This window comes from Monodelphis domestica, chromosome 2 (assembly GCF_027887165.1).
Source record: "Monodelphis domestica isolate mMonDom1 chromosome 2, mMonDom1.pri, whole genome shotgun sequence".
Classification (NCBI taxonomy): domain Eukaryota; kingdom Metazoa; phylum Chordata; class Mammalia; order Didelphimorphia; family Didelphidae; genus Monodelphis; species Monodelphis domestica.
Genome location: NC_077228.1, coordinates 136,306,982 through 136,324,911, shown reverse-complemented (window position 1 = coordinate 136,324,911; position 17,930 = coordinate 136,306,982). Strand labels below are relative to the sequence as shown.

At 36.7% G+C, this 17,930-nt stretch overlaps 1 protein-coding gene across 17 annotated transcripts in view; it reads left to right on the top strand.

The window, feature by feature from the left end:
- Positions 1–17,930, top strand: part of ENAH (ENAH actin regulator) — a 254,249-nt gene that overhangs the window by 87,552 nt on the left and 148,767 nt on the right. For 3 of the 17 annotated variants that reach the window (XM_056816008.1, XM_056816012.1, XM_056816006.1), the window contains exon 1: positions 2,685–3,365. The exons of 12 other annotated variants lie outside the window; for them this stretch is intronic. In XM_056816008.1, the coding sequence (XP_056671986.1) occupies positions 3,361–3,365 (5 nt within the window). In that variant the 5' untranslated portion in view covers positions 2,685–3,360. Of the gene's footprint in view, positions 1–2,428; positions 3,366–17,930 lie in introns of those variants that run through there. 2 more of the 17 variants (XM_056816007.1, XM_056816014.1) reach the window with 2 other exon arrangements.

Sequence of the window (17,930 nt, the reverse complement as noted above, 5' to 3'; positions counted from 1 at the left end):
GATAAAAATGAAAGTCCTTTGCCCTCCACATGTTTATGCTCTATTAGGGGGAACAGCATGTACACATATAAGTATATTTAAAGCACATACAAAATAAATACAAAGTGATTTTTGGGGAGTGACTAGCAATAGGGTGGTAGAAAAGGATTTGTGACTCAAAAGGGTAATGTAAACTAGTGAGAGAAAAACCATTTATTCAGCAATTACTATGTGTTAGAAACTATTGAAAAGATTAATAATATCTCACGGGCTCTCTGATCCTTTGATAAAAGGTATTAGAGATGACTTGGGGTTAGGAATTGCTATAATTTAAGTCAAAAGCCAACAAGCATTTAAAGTAATCACTTTCTATGAGCCTGGCAACAGCCTAAGCACCAGGGATACAGACAAAAAATAGGTTCCTGCTCTCTCAAGGAACTCAAATTTCAGTGAGGGAGACAATACATAAATAATTATATACTCTGTAAATGGGTTTATAACACTTAAGGCAGGGCAGCAAGGTGGCACAGTGGATAGAATACTAGGGCTGGAGTCAGGAAGCCTCATCTTCCTGAGTTCAAATCTGGTCTCAGACACTTACTAGCTTTGTGACCTTGGGCAAGTCACTGACTGTTTACCTCAGTTTCCTCATCTGTAAAAATGAGCTAGAGAAGGAAATGGCAAACCACTCCAGTATCTCTGCCAAGAAAACTTCAAATGGGGTTATAAAGGGTTGAACAGGACTAAATAACAACAACAAACACTTAAGGCACCTGAACTAGGTACAAAGACAACACTGGTGCTTTGCCAAGAGCATCAAGGGCATCTTGATTTATGCTGATAGGAAAGGTCAGGTCCCAGCATGAACTAAAACAGTACTCTCTGAAGAGGTTTGAAGTCAATGGAGCCCTTCTGGCCTTCTGGTTAACAACTGTTATTGATAAAGAAGAGCTATTCCAAACTACATGTGATCATTGGGTCTATCCTTTGTTTAGCTACCATTTGTGAGTCTAACTTCTCTTTTTTTCTAAATAACCGTAACCTTCTGTCTTAGATTCCATACTGTTATCAGCTCCAAGGCAGAAGAGTGAAGGGCTAAGTGACTTGTCCAGGGTCACACAACTAAGGAGTATCTGAGACCACATTTGAACTGAGGTCTTCCCAACTCCAGGTTTGGCTCACTATTTACTTTAGCTGCCCTCAGATTCTGCTAACTTAACTATCACCCTGTTTTCTGACAAAGTCCTCAAACTTCTGATCTGAGACTAGTCATGGTTGTCCTTCCATTTCAGATGACTGTACTGCACTTAAGATGAATCTAGCAGCAACTAGTAGTTTCTATCATTTATTTTTTTTATTCCCTTTTCTAGATCACAGTAGGGTTATAACTTGTCTTGAGTTCCAGTGAATTTGCATCACTAGGTTTGCTTCTAGACATTTTAAAACAGAAAGACCAACTCAAGTCTTCCAGGTGACCGCCACTCAGTTAACTCGACTACTGTTTGCTTCCTCCAGGAGTCTTCACCTATCTTTATAAGGCATTGATTTCAGGCCAAGAAAATTTGAATGACTGAGATTTTAAGTCTCATATGAACACGCTGTTAAAAAAAAATCCTCTCAGCACAACGGTGAGATAATGCAATTTCAATTGGCTGCGTTATTCTTATTCTCCGATTCTTGCCCTAAACGGTTCTATAGTGTTTCTGGGATCTGTTACACAGCTACCGTGATTTACCCCGAGTTGGCTGCTTTTCACTCGGATGAAGTCATCTCTATACATAGTTTGCATATCAGCTTGTTAAATTGGTAAACCACATTGGGATTCTTCAGGCTAGAAATGAGCCATGCAAACAGCGATCACCACCACATTTTGCATTTATTTAGTGCTTTCATCCTAGAGGAAAGTAACATGCACCGCGGTGGCCAGACGGAGGACTGGAGCAGTATGTCAATTTGTGTCTCTCGCCTGCTAATAGGGTAGCAACAGGAGATAACCCGCAGCATAAGCACGGAGAGAATTAGAATCTTAACAAAATGATTTTAAAGGGCCGCTGCTCCCTCCAGGAGAGCATCACACAGGGAATTCCTGGCTCCCGGTGACAACACGGGCCAGATTCCCAGATGCTTTAATTACACCAGCTCCATCAAGGACGCGAGGAGAGAAGGGGGTTCTTTATCTAAATTTCTGCTACGATATCCCCGAGCCTGGGGTTTCTCTATAGGGGAAGGACCATCTAAGGGTGGAGTAGGGTGAAATCTCTCCGTTCCACATCTTTCGGGGAGACCCCCAGGACTGGGGTTAAACTAAGAGCCTCCCTCCTCCTTCCAATCAGTTTTCCCGGGGTCTCCCGCAGAGGATTCTTGGGCAGGGCAGCCTCGGGGACTATTCCCCCCCCCCCCCCCCCATTAAATAAAGATGACGTCGAAGAGGAGGGAGGAATCCTATCGGGATGGGGTTGGGATAGCAACAAAGAGTCTTTAATAATCCAGCGCAGTCTTTTCCCTTTCCCCAAGTCTCAATGCCCCTCCCCAGTCTCGCTGCAGGGGAGGGGGGAGGGAAGGGAAAGACTGGGCCGGCGGGGGTAGGAGGAGTGGTACGGAGAGAAGGAGGGGAAGGAGGGGGAAACGACGCTCTCCCACCAGCTCTTGCCCCCTCCCCCCATCTCCCCAGCCGCCTCTCGGCGCTAGCCCTCCTCCCCCGGGTTGGGCTGGCGCGTGCGTGCTCCCTCGCCTCGCGCCCCGCCCCCTCCTCGGGCTCCTCGCGGCGGCGATCCTGATCCTCCTCCTCCTCCTCCTGCTGCTGCCGGTTGCACACGGCCTCGGTGGCGGCGGGCGCGACAGTGGGAGCGGGAGTTGCGCGTGAGCTTGCCTTGTTTGCCTGCAGCGGTGTCCTCTTCAGACCGGCTTCCCCGGCGGCGGCGCTAGGCCAGCGGGCTCGAGGGTCCCCCGCGCCGAGGCAGAGAAGGAGGAGGAGAAGGAAGAGGAGTCCCCGAGGAGGAGGAGGAGGAGGAGAAAGAAAGAGGAGAAGGGAGGCGGCGGTCGCCGCCGGGGGGACCGGCGCCCCCCTGTCCGCTTCTTCGCCCTCCCCCTTTCCTAGTCCCTCTCTTTCTCTTGCACTCACTCACACACACATACACGCGCGCACATTCACTCAGACACACGCGCACTCACACTCACTTGCATTCCCGACCGGCCGGCAGGCGGGCGCCTCGGCTTTGTGCACGGAGCGAGGATGGTGTAGCTTCCCCCGCAGCAGCGCCAGAGCCCCGCCGACCCGGACGCTGCTGGTCTCTTCTCACGAGCCCGGCTCCCGCCCCACCCCGCTCAGTCCTCGCCCTCCCTCCTCCTCCGGCCGGGGAAGCCTCCGCACCGCCCGGCACCATGAGGTGAGGGGAGCCCCGTGGGGTCGAGGGGGGGCTCGCGCCTCGCGTTGTCTGCACCCCCACCAGGCTGCTCCCTGGGTTCTCCTGCCTCCTTCCCCTGCCTCTACTCCTTCCGAGGGGCTTCTCTGGCTTTTCACCTTTCTTTCTATAGCCTTACCCCCCTGGGCCGCCTTTCCCCCATCCTTTCCATACCCCCTCCCCCCGCTCCCTTCCCCCATTTTTCTTTATGCTCCTCTCGGTTTTCCCTTCTTGTATCCCCCTCCCTTTCTTATCCTTTATTCCCTAAACCGAAGAGAGGGTGGAGGGACTCGGGGAGGGAGAGAGTAGTAAGGCTCTCTGTGGTGGTGGTGTTACACGGTCGGTGGGAGAGAAAACAGTTTTGTGGTTATTTTTTCCTGTGTATATACACTTTTGGCTTAAAAGACGTGCGTTTTTATTAGTAGTATTGTTAAGTTTGATAAAGATATAAAATTCAAAGGGGGTAATTTGAGAAAAAGCGGTAGCTGGGGTATAAAGGTATAAGTTCCAAAGGTGAAATTGCAAAATTAGGGGAGGGGGATTATTGTTCATTTTTCTTTTGAGGCTCCTTCCTTTCTTTTTCAAAAAATCATTACAATGCCTCTATATTCGTGGAGACTTGGGGTGGTGTGTATCAGTTTGTTTCTCCAAACGGTTTTCTCCCCTTTCTCTGTGTCAGCTAGTGTTGCATTGCAGCAGCTGCTTTTCCCCCCTTTCCTCTTTATGTGTAATCAATAAAATACAAGCCAAATTATCGCTTCACCGCCAATGGAAGGAATTAAATATACAGTTTAAAAAAAAAAAGATTTAAGTCTTTAGAGGCAAAAAATGAAGCATGATGGGGTGGTGTTTTTCCTTTCTGTTTCTCCAATTGTTTAGGAGAATAAACCGTGATGTGGAGTCTCATTCATTGGAGATTTTTTTTTAAAAGCCATTTCTAAGCCTGTTTTGTGTCCATAAACACCTCTTTTCGGATTGGTGCAAGACTTCGTGAGAATTGTGACATGATAGAATGCTGATCTATTCTGCGTTATCATTATCCTTATTGGCCTTTTAGGTTAAATAATTGGGGATAAAGTAAATTACTCCTTTCCTTTCCCTTGGAAGAGATTGTATTACATTTGGTTGGATTTGAATATCCTTTGTGTTAAAGATTAATGGCTAACATTTGCCAAGACCTTTATAAAGTAATACAAGGAGATTCACATGATATAATCTAAAAATTTGTAAAAATTGTCTAGTCACTGGATTTCCCCCCTAAATTTAAGTAGTTTCCAGTTTAAACTTTTAAGTTTTCATGTTTTGGTTGTCCCTCACCCCCACCCTCCAGTTCTTGACTTGTGTGGTTTTTTCTTTTCACATTGATGGCTTATAGAACTCAACCTACAATTTTTTTCTGCTTGGGTTTCTCTCCCCCGTTATATAGCTGTAATTCACAACGTCTTTTAAAAATTCTTTGCCTATTTTCCCTTTTAATTTCCAATTGCTGTGACATACATATGTGTGTATATATATGTGTGTATGTATGGGTTAGTTTAATAATATAGCTTTATTGAAAACCTTGACATTTAAGTGATTTTATATTAATTTATAGATGTCCTTGTGTGAACACTCAATCTGTATATTGAAATAACTTGTTTCTGGTATTGGGTTCTGCAGTCTTGCTAAAATACTATAAAAAATTGTGTATGATAGGGAGGGAGAGTTTGAGTTCTTTTAAGTCTGACGTTGATTTAACTTAAAATTTTATTAACTATTAAAATACTTTAAATCCAGTAACAGTGGGAAAAACATAGTTTTTAAAAATAGCAATACTAAGTTTTTTGAATGCACAGAAGATAGTCATCTCAATATATAGTTTTAATTCTTGTGTAGATAAATTTTTGTGCTTACTTCATAAGTGTCCCATGAAATAAGAAGCAACAACTTATAATCTCTAATTTTTCATTTCATCATTGAGTTGAATGAGAGAGCCTGCTATTGCCTGGATGCTTTACAGTAACATCTCAGGTAAATGGTACAAGGGATAATGAAAATTCTTGTTATTCTCCAGTCAGTCTAGATGGATTGACTAACTTTAAATAGCTGTCCTTTAGTAATTTAAGAAATGGAATAAAAATGAGTTCCAGCTTTTCCCCTGAACCACTGGAAAGAGGATTATTTGGTTTGTAGTCATTTACATCTGGGTGCATTTTTTAATATACCAATGAAACTTTGGAAAACCTAATTGGATAGAAAACTGAATCTGTGTTGAGCCTTAATAATGAATGCATTGAGGGAGGCTTTGGGTGGATTTGATCCTACTTTGAGTGACAGTTATGCCAACATTTGACTTTGTTTCAAAATGCTGCTTAAGTACTCTAGTACTACATGGCATGTTTTTAAGCCTATGAATAGCTGATAATGCAAATATTGCAGTATCAGAGCAGTTAAGTATATTTTTAAAATAGTGGTGTTGTGGGATTATGCTAATATTGAAAAGTGTGTCCAGAAATAGGTGTTCTTGACCAGGGAGTCCCATTTACATCAGTCAGAACTTTGAAGAGGAAAAAAAAGTAAATCTAGGGGTTTAAGCATTTATGACATGACATACTGGATGGCTTCCATTTGAGAAATATCACAATCAGTATTATCTTTATGTGGAAGAGCATTGTGTAATGGTTTACATATATGAAATGATCAGAAAACTACTTTGTAATGTAAAATCCCATAGAATTGTTAAATATAATTCATTTTTTGAAGATAATAATTAAACTTTTATCTTAAACTGATAACTGGATAATTAAGAAAAGACAGTTATTAAGGGCTCATTTTTGTCCATGTCATTTGGACTAACTGCTTGATTCTAAAACCAAACTATATATTATTACCCTTGTCTTTGTGGTTCTGCTGTAGTTTTATATTTATATGCCATTTTATGGGTATAAGCTTTGTTCACAATCATAAGATACTTTGACAACTTAATGTACACTCCCATTTTCATAGATAAGGAAAATGAAACACTAAATTCTCTTTATCAGTTGATTTTTTTCCTTTAATAAAGGTTATAATCATGAATTCATTGTTTAATCATTAAAAATGTTTCCTGAAAAAGCTACATAGTCAGACTTCACTAGCAGTGTAGATTCTGTTAAAACTCTTAAGGGATATATTGATACTGTATGTTTAAAACTAGCTGGAATTTTGTTTTGTCATTGTATGGTAGGAGAGGAAGAAGTCTAGGTTTAGAGTAGTAAAACATTTTGAGTCTTTGAGATTACAGGTGAGATTTGTATAATTCCTCCTTGTGAATATGAGCCAGCTATGATATCATATATGACAAAATAGCTAACATTTGTCAAACTCTTTTGGGTGCTAGTGACTGTGGCAAGTTACAAAGGAATTCCTTGTAATTTATTTTTAAAAATAATGGGCATGTATTGTATTGTGGCAGACACACATGCAGATAGTAACATTTACTAGCACCTACCATGTACAGAATTTTGAGGTAGGCACTGTGGGAGTTAAAAGTTAAGTCCTGGATTTGAAGTTAGAGGATGTGGGTGCAGGTCCTGGCTATGACACAACTGACTTTAAAGTCATATCCCTGTGAGCTTTAGTTTCTTCATCTGAAAAATGAGGAAGTTGGAGTACAAGGCCTAGCAATGAACACCTACTCTGAAGGAATTTACAGTTTAGCAAGGGAAAAAGACAATAAGTTGGATATCACAATGTTACATGACAAGTTTATTAGAGTTAGAAAATAAAGTGGTAAAAAGTTGGGGAACATCTGAGAAGAGAGATAAGTAATTTTTTGTTTAACACCTAACACTTCAAAAGAAATCTGGAAACTTAAAACCTTTTTCCATTGCCTGTATAGGTTCCTTTTAGCCCTTGTATTGTGATAAATGGGTAATTTGAGAGAAAATAGTGACAACATTTTGACATATCTAATAAAAGCACAATTTTGCTCTTTTAGGGTTTTCTCAATATTAAAAAAAAATACAAAGTCTAAAATCTATTAGTTAATCAGATATCTACTGTATTAAATACCTATGCCCCAGACACTTCTAGAAGATGTCAGTAAGCATTTATTAAGGACTTCCTATTTCAAGGCAGTTGGAAGGGCATTGATCTGGTGTCAAGAAGACACAAGGCATTTAATGTTTATTTTCCTGTTTCCTTAATTGTATAATGTGGATAGCAACAGCACCTACCTTAAGGATTGTTATGAGGATCAAATAAGATATTTATAAGTGCTTACCATACTACCTGACACATAGTTGGCACTATGTAAGTGCTTATGCCTTTCTTCCTTCTATGTGCTAGGAACTGTGCTAACTACTAATATGACTGAAACAGTTAAAATGACAACAACACAAATATGAAATAGTCTCTTCCTTCAAGGAGCTCAAGTTCCATTGGGAAAGATGTCATGAATGAATAAAAATATTTATAAAATAAATGATACTGTAACTTTTGGGGAAATGGTCCTAGCAGCTTTTGGGGATTGGGGAGGCCTTAGATAGTAAATGATGTTTATGTGGAACATTGAAGAAATATTCTGGGCATAGTTTTTGCAGAGGACTAAGATGGGAGATGGAAACAGCCTTCATAAAGAACAGCATGAAGTCCATTTTGACTATATTGAAAAGTATAGCAAGGGGAATCATGTATAATATTGTAAAAGATAGGTTGGAGCTGTCTTGTGATAGTCTTCAATGCCAAACAAGAGTTTGTACTTGAATCTGGAAGGGATATTGAGTTTCTTGAGTTTATTGAGGAAGAGTAGCATGAACATATTTGTGTTTTAGGAATATCATTTTGGCAAGTGAACGGAGAGGATGATTGGGAGAGGGGAAAAAAGGTGGAGCAGGGAAACCAGTTGGGAGGATATTAGAACTTTTCAGTCTGTGAGCCAGTAAGCAGGACTAGAACTTTGATGGGGGCCTGTACTAGAATGCTGGCCATGTAAGTGGAGATAAGTGCTGGCTAGGAAAGATGTGAAGATAAAATCAACAAGACTTTATAATTGAGTCTTAGACAAAATGTGAAGCATATGCACAAAAATTACTATTCCTCTTCCCAACCATCAATTTTGCTCAACAAATTTTGCTCAACACATTTATTAACCACTTGGGTACAATGCTAAGTTGAAGCTACAAAGAAAAAAACATTTTGGTATATGTGAGATATTGCTGCCATTGACCTTCATAGGATATATAAGAAATAGTGGGTTCTCTAGGTTAAATGCCATAAAGAATTTAGTGTTTTAATAGAAATTAGTATTTTTTTGTTTAAGGCATCTCCCACATATTTTCATTGCAATTAATGATGTAGGTGAATAGTTTTCTTTACATTATCTTCTTGTTTAGAGTTCCTTCCTGTTTTTGTCTTAGAACAGTTTGGTTAAGGTATCTTCTTTCTCTATATTTGGGAACAAATTTTATTATTTAGGAGTGAATACTATTAATCTAATTTCTATATTGTAATACCAAGCAGATTATTGAATTCATTTTTTAAAAAGTTCTCATTAGGAAAGGGAAGGCTCTTTGAAATGTTAACAGCATTGATTCAAACTATAGACCTGTGTGAAGATATCACTTAATTTTCATTCTGAGAGTTTAGTACACTATTTTATTTTATTTTTCTCTAGTGTACCTTAGTTTCCAAGCTCTTTCCTTTTTCCATTGCTTACTGCCCAGGTATTAGGTCTACCCTAATGATCACCATTGCCTTCCTTAACCTTAATGGTACTATTTATTTAAGGAACCTGCAACCTGTGGTCAATTAAGAATATAGATTTCTAAATTGTACATTTATTTGTTAAAATTAAATTCAGGTTGAGCAGCACTGTTTTGATTCTCTTATTGGGCTGGTTTTTGTGCATTTTTTTGTTGTGAATATCTCAAACTCCCTTCACCTTTTAGTAGAATTTCAGGCAAATCTGACCCCATCTCATTTTCAAAATGGGAATACAAATATTTTATTGACCAGTTTAGCCTTCAAAATATTATTATATTGTAAATAAGCTTCATAACTCAATCTGTACAATACTTGACAAACCAATTTTTGAGTTCTGAGAAGTGTTTGGATTGGAAGCCCATGTTCCTTTTAACCTCATTGATGCTAAATCTAGATTATAAATTAATTTATATAGCTATCACACAGTTTAGCCCTATGTGAAGCCCTACTTTTTTGGGACTAGTGCCTTCCCTCTATGATTTTCCAGCTTATTTTTTATATTTCTTGTTTGTATGAGATTGTTTGCTTCTCTCCTAATTCAACTGTGAGCTCTTTGAGAGCTGATACTTTTTATTTCCAGCATCACTGATAACTACACTGAAAGGATATTTGTATGTTGTTTCAGATTCTGCTTACTTCACTGCATCAGTTCATATAACTCTTCTTAAGTTACCTTAAGTTATTACAGAAGTAATATCTTGTTCCTCATTAGAATGTAAATGTCCTGAGGCAGAAGCTGGGTTTTTTTTTTTTGTTTTTGCTTTTTCTTTGTACCTTTACTGCTTAGTATAGTGTTTGATGCTTAACAATTTTTTTTTTTGGAATATCACTTTTTGAGTCATATTTTTCTTAATTCTTTATAGTCATTTTTTCCCCTATGTCACAGTACTGTGCTCTTACAAAGGTAAGAGTATATATATATATATATCAGTTCTTTCAGCCATATTCCATTTGGACACCTACTTTGCTTTAAGTTCTTCTACACCTCAAAAAAATGCTCCTTTGCATATTTTCTCTTATATTGTACCTTTCTGTTTTTGTCCTATAGTATTGTAGTGTGGTTGAATCAATTCATAGATTCACGAAGTGTTTTATTAGCATGCTTATCTTTCCATTGTTCATTTCCCTCTTTTGTTATTTTTTCCTCTCAATTTGCTAAGTTGTTAAGGTGAATACCTGAGTTATTTGATTTGGAGGTACTATCTTTTATACAGTTCATTTTTTTGAATTTACAGTTCAATTTTTTTGTAATTGCTGATATCCTTCATCTACTTATCCATTGAGAATAGCTGTTTTTGAAAAAAGTATTGGTATATTTTATTTTTATACAGCAAATATTTTCAAGAAATATTCAAACAAATTCCTTTATAATATTCCCTGAGAAAACTTCCTGGGTGTGAATGTATGAACAGAAAGCAGTCCTATATTCATTAATTTGGGCAGTATGGTACAAAGATTGACTGATCCTTGTTGGCAGTATGGGACAAAGATTGACTGTTTGGTCAATCAGTGTTTTGTTCCTGTTTTATTTCCATTGAGCAGTCATTATTATAAATATTGTTCTTTTGGCTTTGCTTTCCTTATTTCTCTCTTCATTCAAGACTTCAGTGTTTCTCTGAATTGTTATTTATTTTTATGATGGAACAATAGTGCATTCATATACTAAGATTCTTCAGTGGTTCCCTAATTATTTGCAAAATTGGTTAAATTTTTTTTTTTTGCCAATCTGAAGGAACCTCAGTGGTCATCTTGTCTAACATACTTACTGGAAAAGCATCTCCCCTATTACATACCTGAGAAGTAGTCTCCTAGCCCCTGTTTGAAGATTTCTTGTTGAGTCTATATTTTGTTTATTACTTTAAAATGAACATTTTTACACATCAGTCATTTTTTTGCTGTCAGTAATCTTTTTAGGACATAGTGCCAGAAGTTGGGGACTTTGGGATCAAAAGGTCTAAATAATTTAGTTACTTTTCTTCCATTATTCCAAATTGTTTACCCAGACAATTGAATTAGTTTAAAGCTATTTCAGTATCAAATTAGTATTCTTGTATTTCCATATCATTTTTACAGAGAATTTTCCATCTTATAGTTGTATTAGTGTAAGGTGAGGAATATTTTTTTCAGGTAGTTATCAGTATTTTGCACAGCTAGGCCCTGGTTAATGAAATAATGAATCCCTTGAAGTAGTCACATGCATTTGAATTCTTAGTATTTGAAGTTATAATTTTATAGAACATATAATTCATTCCAACCTAATGGAAGTGTGCAATATGATTTTGGAAAATGCTGTCATCTCAGGGTATTTAATATTCTCACCAATAGAATGAACCATGAGTGGTTGTCTAATAATGAATGACTAGTAATCTTTATGCTTATTCCTTATATGTTTTGGATATAAGGCTTCCATTAAATATTTAATGTAATTATTTTTTCTTCATTAAGTATGATTTTTAAGAATTCCAGCTGCATTAATTTTATTTGCATAAAAGCTTTAATTTTGCATTGTAGATTATTATTATTGAGAAAGATTCCTCACTTTCATTTATGAATGTACATTGGAATTTATATGACCTGTGCATTAAAGATTTAGCTGCAAACATGAAGCCTGAGTTGATATCTCTTTCAAAGAATTGTACTTTGTCTTACAAATGGATGTTTCTTGCTGTTTTGCTTGTATTTGTTTTGTGTGATAGCCAACTAGTTTTTTTTTTTTTAAACCCTTACTTTCTGTCTTGGAATCAATGTTGTATATTGGCTCCAAGGCAGAAGAGCAGAAAGGGCTAGGCAATGAGGATTAGTGACTTGCCTAGAGTCACACAGCTAAGTGTCTGAGGCCAGATTTGAACCTAGGATGTCCTGTTTCTTTTCTTTTTTAAAAAAATTTATTTAATTAATTAATTTAGAATATTTTCCCGTGGTTAACATAATTCATATTCTCCTCCCACCCCCATAGCCTATGTGCAATTCCATTGGATTTTACACATGTCATTGATCAAGACCTATTTCCATATTATTGATATTTGCACTAGACTGATCATTTAGAGTCTACATCCCCAATCATATCCCCATCCAAATATGTGATGAAGCAGTTGTTTTTCTTCTGTGTTCCTACTCCCACAGTTCCTTCTCTGGATGTGGATAATGTTCTTTCTCATGAGTCCCTCAGAAATGTCTTGGACCATTGCATTGCTACTAGTAGAGAAGTCCATTACATTCAGTTGTGCCACAGTGTATCCATCTCTTTGTATAATGTTTTCCTGGTTCTGCTCCTTTCACTCTGCATCACTTCCTGGAGGTTGTTCCAGTCCCCATGGAATTCCTCCAGTTCATTATTCCTTTCAGCACAATAGTATTCCATCACCAATAGTTTGTTCAGCCATTCCCCAATTGAAGGGCATCTCCTCATTTTCCAATTTTTTTGCCACCACAAACAGCACAGCTATGAATATTCTTGTACAAGTCTTTTTCCTTATGATCTCTTTGGGGTACAAACCCAGCAGTGCTTATGGCTGGATCAAAGGGCAGACAGTCTTTTAGCGCCCTTTGGGCATAGTTCCAAATTGCCTTCCAGAATGGTTGGATCAATTCACAACTCCACTAGCAGTGCATTAATAGGGCCTCCCATTTCTAGATCCATTAGCCTCCACAACTAATTATTGAAGATCTTATTTTATGTGAATGCTTGAGTACAAACACAAGTGGTGTTGAAATATTAAAAACTTTGAATAACTTATGAATTTCACGATTTTCCCTGGAATAACTGAAGACATTTGCAGTGGCTATGCAAAAGCAATGGTGGGTAAAACTGCTAATACATTACCACAAGACAGTAACCCCAAGCTGTACAAAAAAAGCCAATTTCACTTAATGCCCTTGATGAAGCAATGAAATTATTACTTTTATTAATTCTTGCCCGTTAAATACATGACTTTTTAATATTCTGTGTGCTGAAATGGGAAGTACACATTTAGTACTTTTTTTTTTAAACCCTTACCTTCCGACTTGGAATCAATACTCTGTATTGGTTCCAAGGCAGAGTGGTGGTAAGGGCTAGGCAATGGGGATTAAATGACTTGCCCAGGGTCACACAGCTGGGAAGTATCTGAGGTCACATTTGAACCCAGGATCTCCTTTCACTAGGCCTGACTCTCAATCCACTGAGCCACCCAGCTGCCCCTCATTTAGTACTTTTGCATTTCAAAGGACTCTGCTGGTTTTAAGGGAAAGCACTGATGCTTTTGAGTTGCAAGCTGACCTAGCTGTTTTCATTGATTATCATTTATTTGAAAAAAATGACTGACAAACAAACTAGGGTTTTTCAGACTTGGGTATCTAACAGACACTTTCTCAAAAATGAATGACGCCTGTCACTTCAAGGAAAACAACTGACAAGCGTTTGTTGCCAAGGATAAAGTTCGAGCTTTCATATGAAAATTAGAATATATTCCACCTCTGAGTTTGACATTTTACCAATACTAAAAATTATTCTGATGATATCAATCGTGATAGTAATAAATGTGAATTTTGGGGGACATTTATTTTATCATGAATATGTCAGCATTTGGAATATTTACATAACTCATTGAACCAGTATTCTCCAAATAATCAATTCATGATGTTATAAAATCACTTGTAGGTAAAAGATGTATTTCAAAGTACAAGCTAGGCCAATGGATTTTAATGGAAGAGAACAAAAAGTTCATTGATATAGTTTCCTGTTCTACATTTCAACTAAGCTTTAATTGAAAAAACTACTACTTGCCAAGTTTTGGTGTAGTATCAAAGGAGAATATATACAATTTAAAGACTATTGAAATATTCCTCTTGTCTTTGGCCTCATAACTATGTGAGGCTAGATTTCATATGCTTCAACAACAACAACAAAAAAACCTGAAACAGATTGAATGCAGAAGCAGATGTGAAAATCCTGCTATCTTCTTTAATAAAATGGACCAAAGAGATCTTACAAAATGGAAAACAGTATCACTTTTGCTCACTAACTTTTTTTGTTTTGGAAAAGCTATTTTTTTTAATGGTTATTTATGTTAGCATATGAGGGATTTATTGTTATTTTAATGAATTAAATACTTAAAAAGTTCCAAGTTTTAATTTTTAATAAGCTAAATATCAATAGGCATAATTCATAAGCAAAATCTTTGGTATTGTCAACATTTTAAGGGTATGTATGAAGGAGTTCTGAGACCAAAAAGTTTGAGAACTGCTCTATTTTATAAGAAGCTATTAAACTACATTAGGAGTGGGTGGGTGGGGCGGTTCTTCCCTGAAACTTTAATTAGAATTCCCCCATATCCAATCTTTGGATTCTCAGTCCTTGACCACCCCCTATATTTGAAGTTGCCTATTTTGTTTTTTATAGGAACAAGATTAAAATGTATTTTAGAAATGTTCAACAAAAATTAATGAAACTACATTATAACAGTGATAATTTGTGATTTTCTAAGTTGATATGCCTTCTGCAGGGATATTTTCTATTTGAGTTTGACTCCACTAGTGTAGAGAACAGTGTTGATCTTTTGAGTTGAGAAGAACTAGGTTTGTTCTCTGTTTTGGATAATTATTGCCTTTGTGATCCACTGAAATTTCTTAAATTCTCTGGACCTCAGTTTCATTATGAGCAAAATGAGAGGGAGTACTCAACGACCTGAGATGCCTCTCAACTCTACATCTATAGTTCTTTGATCTAATCCTTTTCTGGCTTTAGATTCTTCTTTTTAGCTATAATTGTGAAAGCTCTAACCTCATATTTTATTCTGATTTTTAAATGATGTGATATTGACACCAAGTCCACTATTTTTTCCACTTCACGCTCTCCATAAGGAAGACTTTCCCTAATAGTTTGTTCTTGAGTAAATACTAAGCTGTTCTGTGCATTTGTTTATTATTAGTTTTGCTTTCTAGAATATTTCATTGATCTTCTTTTTCTACTTTTTAATCTATTATCAGATGGTTTTGTTAAATACTGCTTTGTGCCCTTTCCCTTCCATTCTTTCCAGGATGTCCTAGACATACTTGGCCTTTAATTCCTCTGAATGTTAATTTTGTCTGATTCTATGAACTATCCCTTTGGTAATTTTATTGGTGAAAGGTATCATGGCAAGATGGATAAAGTCTCCCTTGGGAGTTAAGCAGACCCAAGTTTAGGTCTTGTATCTGATATGTTGAGTTTGTGACCAAGTCAGTGTCTCAGAAGACTTCACTTTTAAATATTATTATTTTAACAAACATGAACATTTCAACATGAACAGAAGAGAATAGTCCTTTTTTAAAGTACTTATTGAATTTAGTGCAGTGAGTATAGTAATAAAACTTCTACTTTTACATGTTCCCTTCTGAACTACTTCTATGCTCTTTGATATATCTTAAAAATTACTTTATTGAAGCTCTTTTTTTCTTTTCAACTACTCTCACTTCCCACTAACTCCCAACCCCTCCCCAAATATAAGTACATCACTGTAACAAATGAGTATAGTTAAGTTAAACAAATCATTAACATAATGAGTATATCTGAAAATGCCTCATTTTTTACACCTCTAAGTGGGTACCTGCTTTTGTTCATTTGAACTAATATTTTAAAATAGTTATATTGTTTTAAAAAGTTTAAAAACCATTCTTTACTAGGTCCTTATAAGCACTGGCAGCCCATCAGTGGGGTTTGGGCCTGGGGCTGTACTTTACAGCCTGTTCTAATAGCTCACCTTTCTTTCAAAGTGTAGGAAGTAGGTAAGTTTCCTTGATCAGTCTTCCGACATCATGGTTACTTCATTTGTCACGGCTTTGGTCTAATTTGTTCTTTGTTCTCTAGAGTTCATTAATCTTTCAGAGTTTCTTTCCTTAAGTCATTATGGTCATTGTGCAAACTGTTCTCCCAGTTCTGTTCATTTTATTTAGTATCAGTTCATGCAAATCTTACCAAGCTTCTTTGAGTCCATCTTATTTATTTCAAAATAACATTCTTTTCTATCTACATATTATTATTCATTTATTCTCCAATTGATAGATACTCAGTAGATTGCCATTCCAGTTCTTTGTCACAACAAAAATTGCTGCTATAAGTATGTTTGAAACTTTGGGATTCTTCCCTTCTGTTCTTTACAAAACTTTTTGGGGAAATGTGTCTCGTACTTGTATGACAGAGTCCTTGGGTATATCTGGCGACTTTTTAGGATATTTTGCAGAGCATATCTTTATTGGCAAAATAAGTTGCCTTTTTGTGAGTTACTTAGCCAAATGAAATTCCAGCTTTGGCTTAAAAAAAAAAAAAGATTGGTTGAGATCTATAACTCTGGAATAACTTATGCAGTAGAGTATAGTAAATTTTACTTTATTTGTGCAGCCCAGGCATAATTATTAATCTCTCATTTTTTAGTTATTTCTGAAAAAAATCATTTAAGTTATATTTGTTTAATTTGTATGTGAATTTGTAGGTTAATTTCCATATTTAAATAATTTTGTATTTTAGTAAAGCTATTGGTAAATGGGGGAGAATACTTAACAAAAATGATACCCAGAAAGGACCTTGGAGTTATGCTATTGGATGAAGGAACCAAGGATATGGTTTAGATAATTTTTTTTCCAGGGGACATATAATCTGTCCCTGGATATTTCAAAGACTCAAATTGAAGAGAGATTAATTTTTTTCTACTTGATTTTAAGGGGGCAGAACTATTACCAATGGTTTGAAATTAGAGGTAAATTTCTGCTGTTTAAAAAAAAAACAACACTCCAAACTTCCAGTTACTGCTGATAAAGTGGAATAGATTGCTTAAGGAAATAGTAGGAGTCTTCCTTATCTGTTGACCTTCCAGCAGGGGTTAGAAAACTATTAAATATTTTATAGAGTGGGTACTTATTCTGACCCCCTGTTGTACTAAATGATCACTTAGGTCTCTTTCAATTCTGAGAAACCCTTATTCTGGTAAAGGGAGAGTGAATATTGCATGGAGCATATCTTTGGCACTTGGATAGTGCCATATGAATAATTTTTAAATGGGTGAATAATGAACCTTTGACAAATAGGATTTGGTAATAACATAGTAATGATTCTCTGAGAGTATTGGTCATGTGAAAATTAATCCATACATGTTTGTATATAAAATTTTTTTTTGTTAGGTATGTTATTTCTTTGATTATTTGGGCCTATTTTGTGACTCTCACAGTACTTCAAATAGTATTTTGCAAATAGGTGGTTAAATGTTTATCAGATAAACTCATATACATTAGGGAGACAGTACTCAATTCTATCCTCAGTTTATACTTACCCTTATCCAGGATAACTATGTGACTTCTATGATTCCTCAATGTTTATAATCACAGAATTACAAAATTTAAATTTTTAGGAACTTCTCTCAGTAGTTATCTAGTATAATCTATGTACAAAGAGAACCCCTTTTGTAACATATTCCACGAAGTCAGCCACTGCCTGAATACCTCCAACAAGGAGAAACCACCACTTCTCAGGACATTATGTTCCATGTTTGGACAGCCTTAATTATTTGGAAATTTTTCTTGTCTTCAAACCTACTCTTTGTAACTTCTGTCAATTAATTGCCTGTTTTTGCCCTCTAATCCGTACTCCATCCATATGACTTCTGTTTGAAGAGAACAATATTGTATTCCCCTAGTATTCTCTTGTAGATTAAAGATGCCCTGTGCTTTCAACAAATAGTTTGATAAAGTATTGTAATATAGTAATTATAAGTTTTCAAAGAGGCCCAAGTTCCATATAATGTAAGATTGCTTACAGATATTTGAGTGAGTAGAAATCACTTGGGGAAAACCATGTCCTCACTGATTCTTAAACAT